At 39.4% G+C, this 22,465-nt stretch overlaps 1 protein-coding gene across 1 annotated transcript in view; it reads left to right on the top strand.

Moving 5' to 3' along the window:
- LOC150076628 (uncharacterized) overlaps positions 1-22,465 on the top strand; it is a 1,101,557-nt gene that overhangs the window by 1,037,936 nt on the left and 41,156 nt on the right. Inside the window, exon 39 of the mRNA XM_090386980.1 lies at positions 17,033-17,205. Coding sequence (XP_090243106.1) covers positions 17,033-17,205 — 173 coding nt within the window. The remainder of the gene's footprint in view (positions 1-17,032; positions 17,206-22,465) is intronic.

Below are 22,465 nucleotides of genomic sequence, written 5' to 3'. Positions count from 1 at the left end.
ATATCTGAGAGAATATCTGTGACAACCTGAAAAACCTGCTGACCCTGCTGTGACTACACCACTGACTGGAACTTGTGGGTTGGTCACTCACAGCGAGAGTATTAAGGATTTATTAAGGACTGTTTTCTACAGCACCATGTTAGAGAGAAAGAGCAGTACTCATGACCTGATTATCAGCAGTGATTCTTCATGCATTAAGAATCTGCAGATAAAAGAACCACTAGGTAGCAGTGATCACGTGTATTGATTTTGGATTTACTTAAAGATGTAACTATAATCAAGGGTAAGGATATGGTTTTCCTCTCATAAAGGAGACTACAATGGTCTGAGACAGTTTTTAAATTCTATAGAGTGGGACCTACTAACTAATGTTGTTACCAGACCTGTATACGTGTAGCATTAGTGGTGACAAATGATGCAAGAAAGCAAGCTTATACAGCATCAACCAAAAAAAAAAAAAAAAAAATTAGATACTTTCATTTCATCTATTCCTTCCCTCTAGTAGTTTGTCTAGGTAATTGTCCTTGAATTTATTTAAGCTATCAACTTCCATAACAACAGATGGAAGTTTGTTCCTACATTCCACCACCCATGAACAGATGTGCAGAAGTTTGGCTTTTAGCCAAATGTCTGCACATCTGTTCGTGGTTTGGTACTACACTGACAGTGGTAGAGAATGAAAGGGACCTGTGGGTGGTTGTGCAGGCAGATATGAAGTTCTCTGAGTAGTGCAGACGGGCTGTAAGAGTAGCTCATGGTGTATTGTCAATGATATATAGGAATTTTTCTAGCAGGGATAAGGAGGTGATTATTCCTTGTATAAGGCAATGGTCAGGCCACACCTAGAGTACTGTATACAGGTCTGGAGGCCTCATTTCAAGAAGGATGTAGAGCTGCTGGAACGAGTACAGAGAAGGACAACAAGATTAGTGAATTGAACAAAGGGTTGCTCTTACGAAGAAAGGCTTAAGTTTTGCAAATTACAGTGTCTGGAGACTAGGCACCAGCGAGGTGATCTGATAGAGGTGTATAAAGCCTTGAATGGGTTGAGCATGCTCAATGCTGATGGGATTCTTCCTCTCGCTCAGAATAGTCACCTGAGAGGGCATAAATTCAAATTGAGGAAAGACAGATGTAGGATAGACGTGCGGAAATTTGCCTTTAGCCAGCGGGTGGTTGGTTGGTGGAACAGACTTCCATCCCTTGTCATGGACGTTGATAGCCTAAATAAGTTTAAGGCTCAGCTGGACAGGTATTTTGAACGAACAGAGGGGTGAAGTGGAAGTGGTTTTTTTTTTGTTTTTTTTGGCTGATGCTGCATAAGCTTGCTTTCTTGCATCAAATGCCTCTACTAATGCTAATGCTAAGGCTAAAAGCAAACTTCTGCACATCTGTTCTACAACAGCCTTTCCTCAATTTAAATTTGTACCCTCTCATGTATATAGTCTGAGAAAAAGAAAGAATGCTATAGCATTGAGCTCACTCAATCCAGTCAAAGCTTTAAACATCTCAATCAGATCACCTTGGACATGCCTAGTCTCCAGATGGTGCAATTTTCAGTCTGAAGCGTTGAGACTAGGCACCTGTGGGGAGATCTGATTGAAGTGTTTAAAACCGTACATGGATTAAGCTAAATTTTGATGGCATTCTTCCCCTTTAAAAAAAGGTAACATTAAAAATAATAGTTATAATTTCAGTGACCTAATGTATTAGATCACTATGTTAAAATTTATATCAGTAACATAAAGGTAAAAATGTTTAATGATTTAGATAAGTACAAACAGCTGATACATTGTCATTTTTGGATAAAATCTGGCTGAGTCAGTTTCTAAGCAACCTAAGCAGGGTTATCAACAGTTAACCCATTGACATCAACTGTTAATTTCTACTGTTAATATAAACATTAGAATTAGCATTAGCAAGAGCACATAATGCAAGAAAGCAAGCTTATATAGCATCAGCCAAAAAAAAACAGACATCCACCCTTCTCATTTAACCCATCCATTCGCTCCAAATGTTTGTCTAGTACCACTTTGAATCTATTTAAGCTGTAAACTTGTACAATGACAGATGGAAGTTTGTTCCAGCAATCAACCATCCACTGGCTAAAGGCAAATTTCCACACATCTATTCTACAACGGTCTTTCCTCAATTTGAATTTATATCCCCTCAGGAGATTAATCCAGGCAAGAGAAAGAATCCCATCAGCATTAACTTGCTCAAACTATTCAAGGCTTTATACACCTCAATCAGATCACCTCGCAGGTGCATAGTCTCCAGACACTGTAATTTGCAAAACTTAAGCCTTTCATTGTAAGAGCAACCCTTTGTTCCATTCACTAATCTTGTTGCCCTTCTTTGTACTCATTCCAACAACTCTACATCCTTCTTAAAATGCCTCCAAACCTGTATACAGTACTCAAGGTGTGGCCTGGCCATTGCCTTATACAAGGGGATAATCACCTCCTTATCCCTGCTAGAAACATTTCTGTATATCATTGACAAGGCACCATGAGCTACTCTTGCAGACCATCTGCACTGCTCAGAAAACTTCATACCTGCCTGCACAATTACCCCCAGGTCCTTTTCACTCTCTATCACTGCCAGTTTAGTACCACACAGTTGATATGTTACCCTGGGGTTACTGCTTCCCATACACAGTACTTTACATTTGTCAATTCAGTTGCCACCTCCCAGCCCATCTGCTCAACTTTTCTAGTTCCTGTTATTATTAAAATTAGCCATATAGTGCAAGGAAGCCTGAGGCTTATGCTGCACCAGCCAAAAAAAAATTCTGAGTTAGTCTGAGAGAGAGAGAGAGAGAGAGAGAGAGAGAGAGAGATAGATAGTTATTTGGTTTTTAGGAGCATTAGCAACTAAGGCCATATTGCTCCGGGATATGCGGTGGTCATTCCCTGACCTTTCCGCATCCTCCGTATTTGGTGGTGACGGGCTCGAACCCCGGTCTAATCAAGAAGCGTGTGCTACGCACTGCTGCTCCTTCCCACCTGGCTACGGAGGCGCCGACGAGAGAGAGAGAGAGAGAGAGAGAGAGAGAAGGAAATCACCAAGAAGGAGAAGAATGATGTCCAGCTGATGACCCTGGGTGTGCCAAGACCATACTCACCAGATGTGAATCCCTGAAACAGCGTACGGTCATTAGTGTCATTAACAACCATGCCAATCTTCGTATCATCTGCAAGCTTGAACATTAAGCCTGATATACCATCATCAATATCATTAGTGAATACAGAAAACAACAATGGACTCAACACTGAACCTTGGGGGACTCCAGTAATAACATTAGTCCAAGAAGAACAGTGTCTATTGATTACCACTCTCTGTCTTCTCCCACTCAACCATCCCTTTATTTATAGCAGCAGTCTTCCATGTGCAACAGTATCAAAAGTCTTTCTAAGATCCAAATATATGATATCAAAGTTATTCCATGCATCCAGTTCCTTTGTAACCACATCATAGTATCCAATCAAATTAGTCAGGCAAGACTTTCCCTTAACAAAACCATGCTGTGTCCGAGCTATAACTGAAATCTTGTCTAGATGATCCTGCAATGCTTCTTTAACCAGTGCTTCCATTAATTTCCCTGGAACAGAAGTTAAACTAATAGGTCTGTAACTACCTCTGTCTCCCTTTGATCCTCCTTTGTGGATTTGGGTCACATTTGCACATCTCCAATCCATGGGTACCTCCCTGAGTCCAAGGAACCTCTCATAACTATGGCTAAGGGTGTGCTTACTTCCTTTACTGCCTCCTTTAATATAACTGGATAGATTCCATATAGAATTAGAATACTGTCTCAGACCACCATAGTCACCTTTACGAAAGCAAAAACCCTTCCCTTTATCCCTGATGGTAGTTACCTCTTTGAGTAAATCCCACTTCAGCATGCTGTGATCACTGCTACCTAGTGGTTCCTTTATCTGCAGATTCTTATTGCATGAAGAATCACTACTGATAATCATATCAACAGTATTACTCCCTCTAGTTGCCTCACGAACATGCTGCAGTAGAAAACAATCATCCAATAAATCCATAAAAGCCTTGCTAGTGTGTGAGTGAACAACACACAAATTGCAGTCAATAGCTGGAAAGTTAAAATCCCCCATTATAAGACATTCTGATTGACTGGCCAACTCTATTCCTCTGCACAACTGCTCATTATACTCATCAGATTCTGAGGCCTATAACACACACCTACTCTCATTTTTCCTTTCCCAGTGCTAATTTCACACCAAACAGACTAAACATTGCATTGTCCACCAACATCAATTGGAATCACTTCCTTAGATTTTATGTGTTTCTTAACTAACAGCATAACTACTCCTCCCTTCCTGGCCTGTCTATCCTTTCTGTACACGTTGTACTCCCCAAATTCCAATTCTGCATTAGTGACACCACATCTTTGATATCCCAACAATATTTGCCTTTGATGTCTTGACTAGCACTTCAAGCTCATCAAATTTATTAACTACACTCCTAGCAGTTGTGTACATGTAAGTATACATCCACCTGTTTCTACTCTTAGTTACCCTAACACAGCATGTATTTACTTGTTCCACTATGACTCTCAGCAGTCCTGGTAATCCCCATTGCCTTGCTTTCCTGGCTGCTGCTCAATTGCATTTCAATAGAAGCAGTTCAAGAATCACTTTCACCTCTGACAGTGGCTACTGTTAATCTATTAATGTGTGTGTATTCCCCAAGCTAGCAGTTTTCTGACCCACCTAACTCTGCCTCAATAGCATCAGCCAATATTCTTGCACCCTTTCTATTTAAGTGTATCCCACCCCTGTAGAAGCAATCTCTCCTGTTAACAAGCACAGACCAGGCTGAGAAAAATTCTACCCCCTTCTCATAATCTTCCTTAGCTTGCCTAACTTCCTTTGTGACTTGATTACACACTAGCATTAGTATTTGCATTAGTAAAGGCATATGATGCAAGAAAACAAGCTTATTCAGCATCAGCCAGAAAAAAAAAAAAAAAAAAACCTCCCATTTCACCCCTCCATTCATTCTAAATGCTTGTCCAGCTCAGCCTTAATTTTATTTTGGCTATTAGCTTCCAAAACAAAAGATGGAAGCCTGTTCCACCAATCAACTAGCTGCTGGCTAAAGGCAAATTTCCACACATCTATTCTACAACTATTTTTCTTCGATTAGAAACTGTACCCCCTCAGGAGGTACAGTTTCTAACCGAGGAAAATCGAGGATACCTGTGTGTTATCACACACTCAGCCTAAAACACTGATGGATCCAATATATCTCTATTACAGAAGATTTAGGAGAAGTCCCACGTCCGGTTGGCCTGCCTCCCTAAAATCCACTCATGCACACCTTCTCGATGGTAAGCCCTGTTACGTCACTTGGGTGTCAACGAACGTGTAGAGTGGTTCTCTTCAAGATGTGTGGTCAGCGTGAAGAGGAAAAGCCCAAACCCTCCAGCATATGAGAGCACAACAATACAAATGGCCCTCAGTCCCCAGCAGCTTTCACTCTCCCTCTTACGGCAGCGAGAGGATCAGAGTGGAAGCAGAGGGTGCTAAGAATCTCTGGGTACAACCAGGCTGCCATGCACGGAAACTGAACTTGGCCTGTTATAACATATGATCACTCATCGGTGAAGACAGGATATTAGAGCTGGAAAAGGAATTAGAAAATGTGAATTGGAATATCATTGGTTTGGCTGAAACAAGAAGAAGAAATTAATCACTTATAAGTTTATCAAGTGGAAATCTGCTGTACACCAATGGAAACAGTGAAAGGAGTGAAGGTGGAGTTGGGTTTCTGGTCCATAAAGATTTTAAAAACAACATTTTGGAATTCAAAAGTACATCACCAAGGGTGTCAAGACTAATACTCAATTTTTCTAAGAGGTACAAGCTAAAGATTATAATGATTTATGCACCAACATCGAGCCATTATGATGAAGAGGTTGAAGAAATGTACACCGAAATTGAGAGTTTTCTAGATGAGCAGAAAACCCACTACACTATTATTATGGGTGACTTCGATGCTAAGGTTGGAAAAAGGCAAAACAGCGCAGAAAGAGGAATTATAGGAAATTTTGGAATTGGTGAAAAAAATAAAAGAGGTGAAAGACTTGTGGAATTTGCAGAATCTCAAGGACTGTCAGTAACGAACACTTTTTTCAAGAAAAGGGTGAACAGAAAGTGGACATGGAAGAGTCCAAATGGATTAACAACTAATGAAATTGCCTTCATCCTCACTAATAGAAGATATATTGTGAATGATGTTACCATCCTGAATAAGGTAAATGTTGGAAGTGATCACAGAATGGTAAGATGTACACTTGATATAAATGTTGGAAAGGAAAGGAAAAAACTGACTCGAGTAAATAATACAAAGGCCTTTGAGATAACAGAGGAGGAGAAAAAGCAGTATGTACTGGAACTTAAGAACAAGTTTGAGCTTCTGCAGACTGCTGAGGATCAAGATATCGACGAGGAATATTACAACTTTCTGAAAGTGATAAAGCCCAAGAAACCTATAGAGAAAAAAAATCCAAAGAAGAAAAAATTAGTCAAGAAATACTTGTTATGATGAACCGAATTCAAAAAATGAAGAGCAAGAAAAACACTGACAGGGAGAAAATTGAGTATACTGAGTTACGCAAAGCCATTAGAAAGAAACTCAGAGAGGACATAAGAAGATTTAACACAAGAAAAGTAGAACAAGCATTAAAGGAAAACAAAGGATTTAAATCAGCAGCCATGAGCAGTAATACAGAAAGACAAATGATACTGAAACTGAAGAATAGCAATGGTGTACTTATAAACAGCAGAGAAGGCATAATTCAAATAGCAGAAGTTACTATAGAGAATTATACAAGGAGTGAGGGAATGATGCCAGAAGTGGGGAAGATGGATTGCAAAGTAGCAACACATACGACATACCCGATATTCTACCTGATGGGGTAGAACATGCATTGAAGAAAATGAAAAATCAGAAAGCCCCGGGGGAAGATGAAGTTACTGTAGAGTTGTTAAAATTGGAAGGAAGAGACATAACACAAAAACTGGCAAGGCTCTTCCCAAAGTGCATTAGAAAAGGTGTGACGAATAAGCAGTGGAATAATGCAGTCATAGTTTTGCTGCATAAGAAAGGAGATAAATCAGAAATTATAGACCAATTAGCTTGTTATCCCATATCTACAAGTTGTTCACAAGGGTCATTACTAACAGATTAGAAAGAATACTTGATGAGAATCAACCGAAAGAGCAAGCTGGCTTTAGGACAGGATTCTCAACTATGGATCACCTTCACGTAATATCACAGCTAATGGAGAAAGCAAATGAATATAAAACACCATTATGCCTGGCATTTGTGGATTATGAAAAGGCATTTGACTCCATACAGCATAAGGCAATGTTTCGGGCACTGGAAAGACAAGGCATAGATACTCCATATATTATGATTTTGAAGAAAATATATGAGAGTGCTACCTCCTTTATTAGACTAGACAAAGACAGTAGCAAATTTAAAATTGAGAAAGCAGTTCGACAAGGAGACACAATATCTCCGAAGCTGTTTACTGATGCCCTTGTGGAAGCTTTCAGAAGATTAGACTGGTCGCAGAAAGGAGTCAATGTGAACGGAAAGTACCTAAACCATTTACGATTTGCAAATGACATTGTGGTCATAAGCCATGATCCCAAAGAATTAGAGGAAAATCTTAATCAGTTATGCACAGTTAGTAAGGATTTTGGACTAAAGATGAATATGGCTAAAACAAAAGTAACGATGAACAAGTATGCCACGGAAAGGGAAATAATGATTGAAGGAGCAGTTATTGAAAAGGTGGAGTCATATACTTATCTGGGACAAGTTATTAGCTGTAATAATGATAAATGGCTGGAAGTCAAGAGAAGAATAAATTTTGGATGGATAGCATTCAGGAAATATAGTCACATATTGAAGAGCAATATCCCAGTTTGTCTGAAACGTAAAGTAATGAATCAATGTATACTCCCCACCATGACTTATATGGAAGTGAAACTTGGGCACTCACCAAAAGAATGGAAGAGAAGCTGAGAACTACACAGCGAAGAATGGAACAAATTATATTGGGAATCAGACTGTTAGATAAGAAGAGAAACACGTGGATTAGGCAGCGAACTCAAGTAAAGGACATTCCTATCAAAACTAAAGAACTAAAATGGTCTTGGGCAGGACACATAGCTCGAAGATATGATGACAGATGGACTAAGAAGATAAGAGAATGGTACCCAAGAGAAGCCAGAAGAAAACTTGGAAGACAAAGGCACAGATGGATAGATGAAATTCAGGAGTTTTTGGGTAGTAAATGGATGGCCAGTGCTCAAAACAGAAGGGACTGGAAAGTTGCTGGAGAGGCCTTCATCCTGCAGTGGATTGAAAATGGCTGATGATGATGACCCCCTCAGGTTCGTAGTCTGAACAAGAGTAAGAATCCCATCAGCATTCAGCTTGCTCAACCCATTCAAGGCCTTATGCACCTTGCAGCTTAGAGTAGGCACTACAGCTGGAGAGTAGGCACCTTATACACCTCACAGGTGCCTACTCTCTAGGCGCTGAAATTTGCAGAACTTAAGCCTTCCTTGTTGCCCTTCTTTGTACTCGTTCTAGTAACTCTACATCCTTCCTAAAATGAAGCCTAAAGACCTGTACATAGTACTGTAGGTGTGACCTGACCATTGCCTTGTATAATGGGATAATCACCTCCCTGTCCCTGCTAGCAAAATTCCTATATATCATTGACTAGACACCATGACCTGCCCTGCAGCCTGTCTGCACTACTTAGTGAACTTCATATTTGACTGCACAATTACAACCAGGTCTTTTTCACTTTCCACTTCCCTGAGTGTAGTACCACACAGTTGGTATGTTTCTCTTCGGTTATTGCTACCCATATGCAATACTTTGCTTTTGTCAATGTTAAACTTCAGTTGCACTTCTCAGCCTATTTTCCCAACTTATCTGTATCCATTGGGAGTAGCATACTGTCTATGCTGTCGTTAAAAACCCTGCCGACCTTTGTATCATCGGAAAACTTGGACATTAAGCCTGATATATCTTCATCAATATCATTCATAAATATACAAAACATTTATCATTAGTCCACGAAGAGCAGTGTCCATTGATTACCACTCTCTATCGTCTCCCACTGAACCATCCCTTTATCCATTGTAGTAAAAAAAAAAAAAAAAGGGTAAAGTGCAGCCATTATCAACCCACTGCAGGATGGAAGCCTCCTCAACAATTCATGCTGAGGGAAGTGGACCATAATCTGCCACGCTGGTCATTGCGAGTTGGCAGATCGACCGTATTCAGCAGTCAGGGGCTTGAACCCCGGTCTACTCAAAGAGCGTGTGCTACTGCACTCCCGCCCCTGACCACTCGGCTATGGAGGCATAACTTACCCTTAATGCCATACTCCTCCAGTTTGTACAGCAGTCTTCCATGTGCAACAGTATCAAATGCTTCCCTAAAATCCAAGTATATGATATCAAAATTATTTTTTTCCATTCTGTTCCTTTGTGACCACATTATAGTATCCAATCAAATTGGTCAGACAAGACCTCCCTTTAAGAAACCCATGCTGTGTCTTAACTATTACAGCAGTCTTGTCTAGATGATCCTGCAATGATTCTTTAACCAGTGATTCCATTATTTTCCCTGGAACACAAATTAAACTAACAGGTCTTACTTGTGTCACCTTTTAAACCCCCTTTGTGAATTGGTGATACATTTGCTTACCTCCAGTCCATGGGGACTTCCCCTGAGTCCAAGGAAGCTCTCATAATTATCACTAAGTGTTTGCTTACGTCTGTTCTGCCTCCTTTAATATAACTGGATAGATCTCGTCCACCCCAGGTGCCTTCCTTATGTTTAACTTCAACAATTTCTCCTCCACTTTGCTCTCAGTTATTGCGAAATCACTTAGCTCCCTGTTAGTGTTTGATAAACTTCTGGCACTCCCCTCATTGAATAGCTCCTTATGTGTGAATGTAGATGCAAAATACTCATTCATTTTATCAACTACCTGAGCATGATCATCAATAGTCAACCCATCTATGTTATGTGGTCCAATCTGATTCATCTCTTTCCTTTTCGAGTTTATGTAAATAGAGAACTCTTTGCTGTTTTTCTTTTGCCAAAGTTTTTTCGTAATCTGCCTTTGCCTGCCTAATCTCCTTTGTGAATTGAATACAGACTAGTTTATACTTGCCATAGCCTTCTGTGTCACCCGATGCTTTATATGCATCCCATGCATTATTCTTCTCTGCCACGAACCTCATTAATTCATCTGACATCCATTTAGGCTTAAACCTTGAACAGTATTTCTTAGTTGGAATGAAAAGCCTAGTAGCCTCCAAAATTAAGTCCCTGAAGGCTTGCCATTTAGAATTCAACATTGGTAACATTATCAGTTGATCCCACTGTATAGAATTTAAAAACTGTCTGAGATCTCTGTAATGACCTTTACGAAAGCAAAAACTCTTCCCTTTAGACTTGATGGTTGTTACATCTTTAAATAATTCGCACATCAGTACATTGTGATCACTGCCACCCAGTGGTTCCTTTATCTGCAAATTCTTAATGCATGTATAATGACTGCTGATAATCAGATCAAGAGTATTACTCCCTCTGGTTGTCTCTCGAACATGTTGCTGTAGAAAACAGTCATCCAATAAATCTACAAAAGCCTTGCTAGTGTGTGAGTGACCAAACCACAAATTCAGTCAATATCTGGAAAGTTAAAATCCCCCATTATAAGACATTCTGATTTACTGCCCCACTCTATTTATCTGCACAACTGCTCATTATACTCATCAGATTCATTCAGCCTATAACAAACATCTACTCATTTTTACTTTCCCAATGCTTATTTCACACCAAACTCAACACTGCATTTTCCACCAACATCAATTGGATGCACTTCCTTACATTGTATGTGTTTCTTAACTAACAGTATAACCCCTCCTCCCTTCCTGGCCTGTCCATCCTTTCTGTACACATTGTACTCCCAAAATTCCAACTCTGCACTGCCTATATCTGTGTGACACCACTGTCTTATATCCTAACAATATCTGCCATTAATGTCTTGACTAGCACTTCAAGCTCATTAAATTTATTAACTATACTCGTAGCATTGGTGTACATGTACATGCAAGTATACATGCACTTGTTTCTACTCCTAGCCAGGCACCTCTGTAGCCAGGTGGTCAGGAGCAGCAGTGCATAGTACACGCTTCTTGATTAGACCGGGGTTCGAGCCTGTGACCACCAAATATGGAGTATGCAGAAAGGTCAGGGAATGACCACCGCATATCCCCAGAGCAATATGGCCTTAGTTGCTAATGCTCCTAAAAAAAAACAAAAAAAAAAAACAAACTCCTAGCCATCCTAACACAGCCATGTATTTACTTGTTCCACTATGACTCCCAGCAGTCCTGGAAATCTCCATTACCTTGCTTTCCAGGCTGCTGCTCATTCTAATTGAAGCAATGCAAGAATCACTTTTGCCTCTGCCTGCGGCCACTGTTAACCTTTTATTCTGTGTATCCCCCAACGCTAGCAGTTTTTTGACCCACCTAACACTGACTCGATACCGTCAACAAATATTCTTGCACCCTTTCTATTTAAGTGTACCCCATTCCTGTCAACACGCACAGTCCAGGCTAAAAAAAATCCTACCCCGTGAGTCTTGCACAGTCTCTCCAGAGCCGAATTAATCGACAAGGCTCTCATCATATACTCCCTCCTGTCGTGTCTGGGCAGAATTGCAGAAACTTTCATTCGTGACTTTTTTTCAACATTGACCTGTACTTGTTGATCTCTTACTCATAATGTCATTAGATCCAATGTGTACAACAACATCAACATTTGTGCCCTTAAAAGATAATATCTGCTCTACAAAGTCATCAACTTTTGCCCCTGGCAGACATACCCTGGTCCTGTTCCTCCTATCATTCTTGCATAGTTTATTCCCCGTCTTCCTCACAATAGAATCACCAACAGTAACTAGTTCTTTTGGTAGACTAATTTAAATCTACCATATGCTTCTGTATCTCATAGAAGTCTTTGCCTTCTTTGCCAGAGATTTCTCATAATCTTCCTTAGCTTGCCTAACTTCCTTTGTGACTTGATTACAGACTAATTTATATCTACCATCGGTTTTTGTATTACCCGATAATTTATATTCATTCCATGCACTCTCTTCTGTGTCATGTCTCAGTAGTTCATCTGACTTCCATTTAGGTTTAAGCCTTGAACAGTATTTCTTCATTGGTATGAAAAGCCTAGTTAACTTCTATGATGTAATCATAGAAGTTAACTAGAAGTACACCATTACTTCCCATTTAGAATTTGCTGTTGGTAACATCATAGAATTTTTTAAAACTGTTTGAGACCATTGTAGTCACCCTTATGAAAGCAAAAGTCTTTTCCTTTACCTCTGACAATAGTTATTGGAACAGGACCAGGGTATGTCTGCCAGGAGCAAAGGTTGATGACGTTGTAGAGCGAATATCATCTTTTAAGGGCACAAAAGGTGATATAGTTGTACATGTTGGCATTAATAATATTAAGAGTATAAGAGTAGGAGACCGGCAGAATTACTTAACAAGTACAGGTCACTGTTGAACAAAAGCCGAGAATTAGGGTTGAATTTGAAAGTGTGTGCAATTCTGCCCAGACACGATAGGAGGGAGTATATGATGAGAGCCTTGTCGATCAATTCGGCCCTGGAAAGATTGTGCAAGGCTCAAGGGGTAGAATTTTTTTCAGCCTGGACTGTACTTGTTAACAGGAGAGATTGCTTCTACAGGGATGGGATACACTTAAATAGAAAGGGTGCAAGAATATTTGCTGATGCTATCGAGGCAGAGTTAGGTGGGTCGGAAAACTGCTAGCTTGGGGGGAGACAAAGACCAATAGATTGACAGTAGCCACTGGCAGAGGTGAAAGAGATTCTTGCACTGCTTCTATTAGAATGAGCAGAAGCCTGAAAAACAAGATGCATGGTATATCAGAGACTGCTGGGAGCCATTGCGGTACAAGAAAACACATGGGTTGTGTTAGGGTAGCTAAGAATAGAAACAGGTGCAGGTATACTTGCGTGTACACCAATGCTAGGAGTTTAGTAAATAAATTTGATGAATTTGAGGTATTGCTCAAAACATCAAAGGCAGATATTGTTGGGATATCAGAGACGTGGTGTCACACAGATATAAGGGATGCAGAACTGGAATTTGGGGAGTACAACGTCTACAGAAAGGATAGACAGGATAGGAAGGGGGGAGGGGTTATGCTATTAGTTAAGAAACACATAAAAACCAAGGAAGTGAAGCCAGTCGACATCGCTGGACAGTGCAGTGTTGAGTCAGTTTGGTGTGACATAAGCATTGGGAGATCAAAATTGAGAGTAGGAGTGTTCTATAGGCCTAATGACTCTGATGAGTATAATAAGAAACTGTACAGGGAAATAGAGTGGGCCAGTAAATCAGAGAGTCTTATAATGGGGGATTTTAATTTCCCAGATATTGACTGGAATTTGTGGGTTGGTCACTCACACACTAGCAGGGCTTTTGTGGATTTATTGGATGATTGTTTTCTACATCAGCATGTTCGGGAGGCAACTAGAGGGAGTAATACTCTTGATTTGATTATCAGCAGTGATTCTTCATGCATTAAGAATCTGCAGATAAATGAACCACTAGGTGGCAGTGATCACAGTGTGCTGAAGTGGGATTTACTCAAAGAGGTAACTACCATTAGAGGTAAAGGGAAGGGTTATTGCTTCCGTAAAGGCGACTACGATGGACTGAGACAGTATTTAAATTCTATACATTGGGACCAACTGATGATGTTACCAACAGCAAATTCAAAATGGGAAGCATTCAAAGAACTTATCTTGGAAGCTACTAGGCTTTACATACCAACTAAGAAATATTGTTCAAGGTTTAGGCCAAAATGGATGTCAGATGAACTAATAAGGCATATGGCAGGGAAGAAAAATGCATGGGATTCATACAAATTAACACGTGACACAGAAGCCTATGACAAATACAAGTTGATCTGTAACCAAGTTACAAAGGAGGTTAGGCAGGCGAAGGCAGATTACGAGAAATCCTTGGCAAGGGATGCAAAGAAAAACAGCAAAGAGTTCTTTACTTATGTAAACTCTAGAAGGAAGGGGATGAATCAGATTGGTCGACTTGATATTGATCGGTCAACTGTTGATGATCCTGCTCAGGTAGCTAACAAACTAAATGAATATTTTGCATCGACATTCACACATGAGGAGTTATTCAGCGAGGGGAATGCCAGAGGTGTATTCAACTCTAGCAGTAAGCTACAGAATCTTGAAATAACTGGGAGTAAAGTGGAGGAGAAACTGTTGAAGATAAACACAAGAAAGGCACCCGGGGTGTATGGGATCTATCCAGTTATATTAAAGGAGGCAGCAAAGGAAGTAAACAAACCCTTAGCCATAATTATGAGAGCTTCCTTAGACTCAGGGGAGGTACCCATAGACTGGAAATGTGCAAATGTGACCCCAATTCACAAAGGAGGATCAAAGGCTGACACAAGTAATTATAGACCTGTGAGCTTAACTTCTGTTCCAGGAAAATTAATGGAGGCACTGGTTAAAGAAGCACTGCAGGATCATTTAGACAAGACTTCAGTTATAGCTGGGACACAGCATGGTTTGTTAAGGGGAAGTCTTGCCTGACCAATTTGATTGGATACTATGATGCAGTTACAAAAGAACTGGATGTAGGGAATAGCTTTGATATTATATACTTGGATCTTAGAAAGGCTTTTGATACTGCTGCACAAATTGTAGCAGTGTGACATTGGAGGCAAATTGCTGCTATGGATAAAGGGGTGGTTGAGGGGGAGAAGACAGAGAGTGGTAATCAATGGACACTGCTCATCGTGGACTAATGTTATTAGTGGAGTCCCTCAGGGCTCAGTGTTGGGTCCATTATTGTTTTCTGTATTTATAAATGATATTGATGATGGTATATCAAGCTTAATGTCCAAGTTTGCAGATGATACAAAGGTTGGCAGGGTTGTCAAGGACACTACTGACACTATGCTGCTGCAACAGGATCTGGAAAGGTTGAGAAGATGGGCTGAGAGGTGGCAAATGAAGTTTAACATTGACAAATGTAAAGTACTACACATGGGAAACAGCAACCCCAGAGCAACGTATCAACTCTGTGGTACTACACTGACAGTGGTAGAGAATGAAAGGGACTTGGGGGTGGTTGTACAGGCAGATGTGAAGTTCTCTGAGCAGTGCAGACGGGCTGCAAGAGTAGCTCATGGAGTATTGTCAATGATATACAGGAATTTTTCCAGCAGTGATAAGGAGGTGATTATTCCATTGTATAAGGCAATGGTCAGGCCACACCTAGAGTACTGTATACATGTCTGGAGGCCTCATTTCAAGAAGGATGTAGAGCTGCTGGAACGAGTACAGAGAAGGGCAACAAGATTAGTGAATGGAACAAAGGGGTGCTCTTACGAAGAAAGGCTTAAGTTTTGCAAATTACAGTGTCTGGAGACTAGGCACCAGCGAGGTGATCTGATAGAGGTGTATAAAGCCTTGAATGGTTTAAGCATGCTCAATGCTGATGGGATTTTTCCTCTAGCTCAGAAAAATCACCTGAGAGGGCATAAATTCAAATTGAGGAAAGACAGATGTAGGATAGACGTGCGGAAATTTGCCTTTAGCCAGCGGGTGGTTGGTTGGTGGAACAGACTTCCATCCCTTGTGGTGGAGGTTGATAGCCTAAATAAGTTTAAGGCTCAGCTGGACAGGTATTTTGAACGAACAGAGGGGTGAAGTGGAAGTGGGTTTTTTTTTTTTTTTTTTTTGGCTGATGCTGCATAAGCTTGCTTTCTTGCATCAAATGCCTCTACTAATGCTAATGCCTAATTAAATTCGACATTATTACAATGCGATCACTGCTACCGAGGGTATTCTTTACATGCAGATTCTTGATGCATGAAGAAACACTGCTGATAACCAGATCAAGAGTATTGCTTCCTCATGTTTCCTCTCTAACATTCTGCCATAGAGAAGTCATCCAATAAATCTACAAACACCTTGCTAGTGTGTGAATGCCCAACCCACAAATTCCAGTCAATATCTGGAAAGTTAAAATCCCTGACTATAAGACATTCTGATTTACTGGCCCACCATTTCTCTGTATAGCTGTTTGGTATCCTCATCACAGTTGTTAGGCATATAAAACACTCCTCTCAATTTTGTTTTCTTAGTGCTTATATCAAACGAAACTGACTCAGCATTGCACTGGTCACGCATATTCACTGAATGCACTGCCTTAGATTTAATTTGCTTCTTAACTAAGAGCATAACCCCTCCATCCCTCCTGTCCTGTCTGTCCATCTTGTATACATTGTCCTGTCTGTCCATCCTGTATAACCCCTCCATCCCTACTGTCCTGTCTGTCCATCCTGTATACATTGTACTCCCTATATTCAAATTCTGCATCACTAATGTCTAAGTGATACCATGGTCTTCTATCTGTACAATGTCTGCCTTTGATGGCTTAATGACTATGATTATTTTCATTATCTGTATTTATGCAGAAATCTGATTTTAAAAAAAAATCAATGCAGTTATATATTATAAGAAGACTGTTATTTGTTATTTAGGAGTAGAAAAAGCATAAAAATGAATATTAGACTAAGACCAAGACTATGTAGACTATCATGTGTGGGTTATTATAAAATTAATGAAATTGATATCCTGGAGATGCTGTCTTTTGAGAAAAATTTTAGAATTTTCTATGCTTCAGAAGAAGGGAGCGTAGCAGCTATTGAAATTTCAACTAATCTCCCACCCCAATTTCCACATTACTTTCTTTATAAATCTCATTAATTATCTAATAAATCTGTCTATTATAGCCTACCTAGCCTTGTGTTCTTTTTTCATTCTAAGTCAGTGCAAACTTCCTAATTTTTCTATTAGGTTGAAAAACTCAATAGCAAGCTGAAACTTCTAAAACGACAAGCAGACGAAGCAGAAGAAGAGTGTTCACGTGAAAGAGCTCAGAAAAGAAAGATGCAGCGAGAACTAGACGAATATGCAGAACTTACCGAATCACTGCAACGCGAAGTAACTAATCTGAAGAACAAACTCAGGTAATTGATAACACTGAATATGAAATTTTAACATTCTTTTTTTGGCGGCATAATTTGATTCTGATATCAAAACTGACTCAAAATAGGTTAGACAAATATTGTTTTCACAAAATGTGAAAATTTATAAATACATGTATTTAGTTACATTTAAAACTTTTTTTTTCCTAATGATTTGTGGTTGTAATCAATATTTCATACATCCCTCAAAAATAACTAACAGTAATCTGCTAATAATTACTGTATTCCAAATTCTTTTCTATTGCTGATCTTGGTGAAACCTTGTCCCATGTTCATTGTTGATGTCAATGTTTTAACAAAAAAAAAAAAAAATTTGAAGCATGAATGCAAAAAATGAAACTTAGCAACATATTACATCCAAATTATCCTATATATTTTCAACATTTCAACTGATTGAATATATATTTTGTATCTATATTCATATATGAGGAATTCTTTAATAGGTGGGAGATACCAAAAGTTTTTAAACTCTAATGGGAGTTAAATGACTTTGCGATAACTGAAAAGACAATGGTAGTGAAATCATTGAAGCTGAATGTAAAAAAGACACCTGGGGTAGATGTAATCTATCTGATTATATTAAGGGAGGCAGCAGAGGAGGTATGCAAATCCTTAGCCATAATCTGACAGCAACCTTGGATCCAGAGGAGATCCCTATGGACTGGAGATATTGATAATGGATATTAGCATTAGCTGTGGTAAATGATGCAAGAAAGTAAGTTTATATAGCATCAGCCAAAAAAAACACCTCTCATTTCACAAGATACATGAATGTATCCCCAATTGATAAAGGGGTATAAAAGGTGACATGGGTAATTTCAGACCTGTTAGCTTAACGTCTGTCGCAGGGAAAATAATGGAGTCACAAATAATGGATGGGTATAAAAGGTGACTTAGAGGGGAACAGGTATCCTGTGTGTATCAAACACTCAGCCTAAAACACTGATGGATCCAATATCTCTCTATTACAGAAGATTTAGGAGAAGTCCAGCTGGCCTGCCTCCCTAAAATCCACTCATGCACACCTTCTCGATGGTAAGCCCTGTTACGTCACTTAGGTGGCAACGAACGTGTAGAGTGGTTCTCTTCAAGATGCCTGAGCAGTGTGAAGAGGAAAAGACCAAACCCTCCAGCACGACAAAACAAATGGCCCTCAGTCCCCAGCAGCTTTCACTTCCCCTCTTACGGCAGCGAGAGGATCAGAGTGGAAGCAGAGGGTGCTAAGAATCTTTGGGTACAACCAGGCTGCCATGCACGGAAACTGAACTTGGCCTGTTATAATGTAAGATCACTCATCAGTGAAGACAGGATATTAGAGCTGGAAAAGGAATTAGAAAATGTGAATTGGAATATCATCGGTTTGGCTGAAACAAGAAGAAGAAATTAATCACTTATAAGTTTATCAAGTGGAAATCTGCTGTACACCAATAGAAACACTGAAAGGAGTGAAGGTGGAGTTGGGTTTCTGGTCCATAAAGATTTAAAAAACAACATTTTGGAATTCAAAAGTACATCAACAAGGGTGTCAAGACTAATACTCAAGATTTCTAAGAGGTACAAGCTAAAGATTATAATGATTTATGCACCAACATCGAGCCATTATGATGAAGAGGTTGAAGAAATGTACACTGAAATTGAGAGTTTTCTAGATGAGCAGAAAACCCACTACACTATTATTATGGGTGACTTCAATGCTAAGGTTGGAAAAGGGCAAAACAGCGCAGAAAGAGGAACTATAGGAAATTTTGGAATTGGTGAAAGAAATGAAAGAGGTGAAAGACTTCTGGAATTTGCAGAATCTCAAAGATTGTCAGTAATGAACACTTTTTTCAAGAAAAGGGTGAACAGAAAGTGGACATGGAAGAGTCCAAATGGATTAACTACTAATGAAATCGACTTCATCCTCACTAACAGAAGATATATTGTGAATGATGTTACCGTCCTGAATAAGGTAAATGTTGGAAGTGATCACAGAATGGTAAGATGTACACTTGATATAGATGTAGGAAAGGAAAGGAAAAAACTGACTCGAGTAAATAATACAAAGGTCTTTGAGATAACAGAAGAGGAGAAAAGGCAGTATGTACTGGAACTTAAGAACAAGTATGAGCTTCTGCAGACTGCTGAGGACCAAGATATCGACGAGGAATATTACAACTTTTTGAAAGTGATAAAGCCCAAGAAACCTATAGGGAAAAAGAAATCCAAAGAAGAAAAAATTAGTCAAGAAACACTTGTCATGATGAACCGAAGACGACAAATGAAAAGCAAGAAAAACACTGACAGGGAGAAAATTGAGTATACTGAGTTATGCAAAGCCATTAGAAAGAGACTCAGACATAAGAAGACAGAGACATAAGAGACAAACTCAGACAGAGAGGACATAAGAAGATTTAACACAAGAAAAGTAGAACAAGCATTAAAGGAAAACAAAGTATTTAAATCAGCAGCCATGAGCAGTAATACAGAAAGACAAATGATACTGAAACTGAAGAATAGAGATGGTGTACTTATAAACAGCAGAGAAGTCATAATTCAAATAACAGAAGACTACTATAGAGAATTATACAAGGAGCAAGGGAATGATGCCAGCAGTGGGGAAGATGGATTGCAAAGTAGCAAGGTGCCTCCGTAGCCAGGTGGGGAGGAGCAGCAGTGCATAGTAGATGCTTCTTGATTAGACCAGGGTTCTAGCCCATCACCACCAAATACGGAGGATGCGGAAAGGTCAAGGAATGACCACCGCATATCCTGGAGCAATATGGCCTTAGTTACTAATGCTCCTAAAAACCAAATAACAAACAACAATAACAGCAAAGTAGCAACACATATGACATACCCGATATTCTTCCTGATGAGGTAGAACATGCATTGAAGAAAATGAAGAATCAGAAAGCCCCGGGGGAAGATGGAGTTACTATAGAGTTGTTAAAATTGGGAGGAACAGACATAACACAAAAACTGGCAAGACTCTTCACAAAGTGCATTAGAAAAGGTGTGACACCGAAGCTGTGGAATAATGCAATCATAGTTTTGCTGCATAAGAAAGGAGATAAATCAGAATTGGAAATTACAGACCAATTAGCTTGTTATCCCACATCTACAAGTTGTTCACAAGGGTCATTACTAACAGATTAGAAAGAATACTTGATGAGAATCAACCGAAAGAGCAAGCTGGCTTTAGGACAGGATTCTCAACTATGGATCACCTTCACGTAATATCACAGCTAATGGAGAAAGCAAATGAATATAAAACACCATTATGCCTGGCATTTGTGGATTATGAAAAGGCATTTGACTCCATACAGCATAAGGCAATGATTCAGGCACTGGAATGACAAGGCATAGATACCCTACATATTCTAATTTTGAAGAAAATATATGAGAGTGCTACCTCCTTTATTAGACTAGACAAAGACAGTAGCAAATTTAAAATCGAGAAAGGAGTTCAACAAGGAGACACAATATCTCCGAAGCTGTTTACTGCTGCCCTTAAGGAAGCTTTCAGAAGATTAGACTGGTTGCAGAAAGGAGTCAATGTGAATCCTTTCTGCGACCAGTCTAACCTTCTGAAAGCTTCCTCAAGGGCAGCAGTAAACAGCTTCGGAGATGTTGTGAACGGAGAGTACCTAAACCATGTACGATTTGCAGATGACATTGCGGTCATAAGCCACGATCCCAAAGAATTAGAGGAAAATCTTAATCAGTTATGCACAGTTAGTAAGGATTTTGGACTAAAGATGAATATGGCTAAAACAAAAGTAATGATGAACAAGTATGCCACGGAAATGGAAATAATGATTGGGAGCACTAATTGAAAAGGTGGAGTCATATACTTATCTGGGACAAGTTATTAGCTGTAATAATGATAAATGGCTGGAAGTCAAGAGAAGAATAAATTTTGGATGGATAGCATTCAGGAAATACAGTCAGTCACATACTGAAGAGCAATATCGCAGTTTGTCTGAAACGTAAAATAATGAATCAATGTATACTCCCCACCATGACTTATGGAAGTGAAACTTGGGCACTCACCAAAAGAATGGAAGAGAAGCTGAGAACTACACAGCGAAGAATGGAATGAATTATATTGGGAATCAGACTGTTAGATAAGAAGAGAAACACATGGATTAGGCAGCAAACTCAAGTAAAGGACATTCTTATCAAAACTAAAGAACTAAAATGGTCTTGGGTAAGACACATAGCTCGAAGACATGATGACAGATGGACTAAGAAAATAACAGAATGGTACCCAAGAGGAGCTAGAAGAAAACCTGGAAGACAAGGGCGGAGATGGATAGATGAAATTCTTGAGTTTGTGGGTAGTAAATGGATGGTCAGTGCTCAAAACAGAAGGAACTAGAAATTTGCTGGAGACGCTTTCATCCTGCAGTGGATTGAAAATGGCTGATGATAATGATGATGATAAAAGGTGATATGGGTAATTTCTGACCTGTTAGCTTAACGTCTGTGGTAGAGAAAATAATGGAGTCACTTGTTAAAAAAGTAATGCAAGACCATCTGGAGAGGAATGCAATTATACTGCATTCAAAGCAGGGATTTGTTAAGAGGAGAGCTTATCTAACCAATCTGATAGGTTACTATGATGCTGTGACCAAAGAACTGGATGCAAAACATTTTTTTAAATCATTTATTTGGATTTAAGGAAGGCTTTTTATAGTGTTGCACATAAAAGATTGCTGTACCAACTGGAGCAATGTGGCATTAAGAGCAAGTTATTGCTTTGGATAAAGGGGTAGTTATGTGTAAGAAGATAGAGAGTGGTTATCAATGGGCACACCCCTTCAAGGACTAATGATGTTAGTGGAGTTCCTCAAGATTCAGTGCTGGACTCATTGTTCATTTCAATATTTATCAATGATATTAATGAAGGTACATCAGGCTTTATGTCTAAGTTTGCAGATAATACAAAGGTTAGCAAGTGGTTAACAAACAGTCATCAGGGTAAGTTACTGCAACAAGATCTAAGAAAATTGGCTTGATGGGCTGACAAATGGCAGTTGTAGTTTAACATTGACAAATGCAAAATACTGCATATGGGTAGCAGTAATCTAGAGTAACATCAGCTGTGTGGTACTACACTCGGATAATTGTGCAGTCGGATACAAAATTTTCTGATCAGTGCAGACATGTGCCGGAATAGTTCATGGGATTTGTCTATAATATACAGAAACCTTCCTGACAGGGATAAAGAGATGATTATACCTTTGTACAAGGGTAT

The sequence above is a fragment of the Mastigoproctus giganteus genome, chromosome 12 (assembly GCF_048544385.1).
Source record: "Mastigoproctus giganteus isolate SK-2022 chromosome 12, ASM4854438v1, whole genome shotgun sequence".
Taxonomy (NCBI): domain Eukaryota; kingdom Metazoa; phylum Arthropoda; class Arachnida; order Uropygi; family Thelyphonidae; genus Mastigoproctus; species Mastigoproctus giganteus.
The sequence above is the reverse complement of the archived record's forward strand: the minus strand, read 5'-3'. Positions and strand labels throughout refer to the sequence as shown.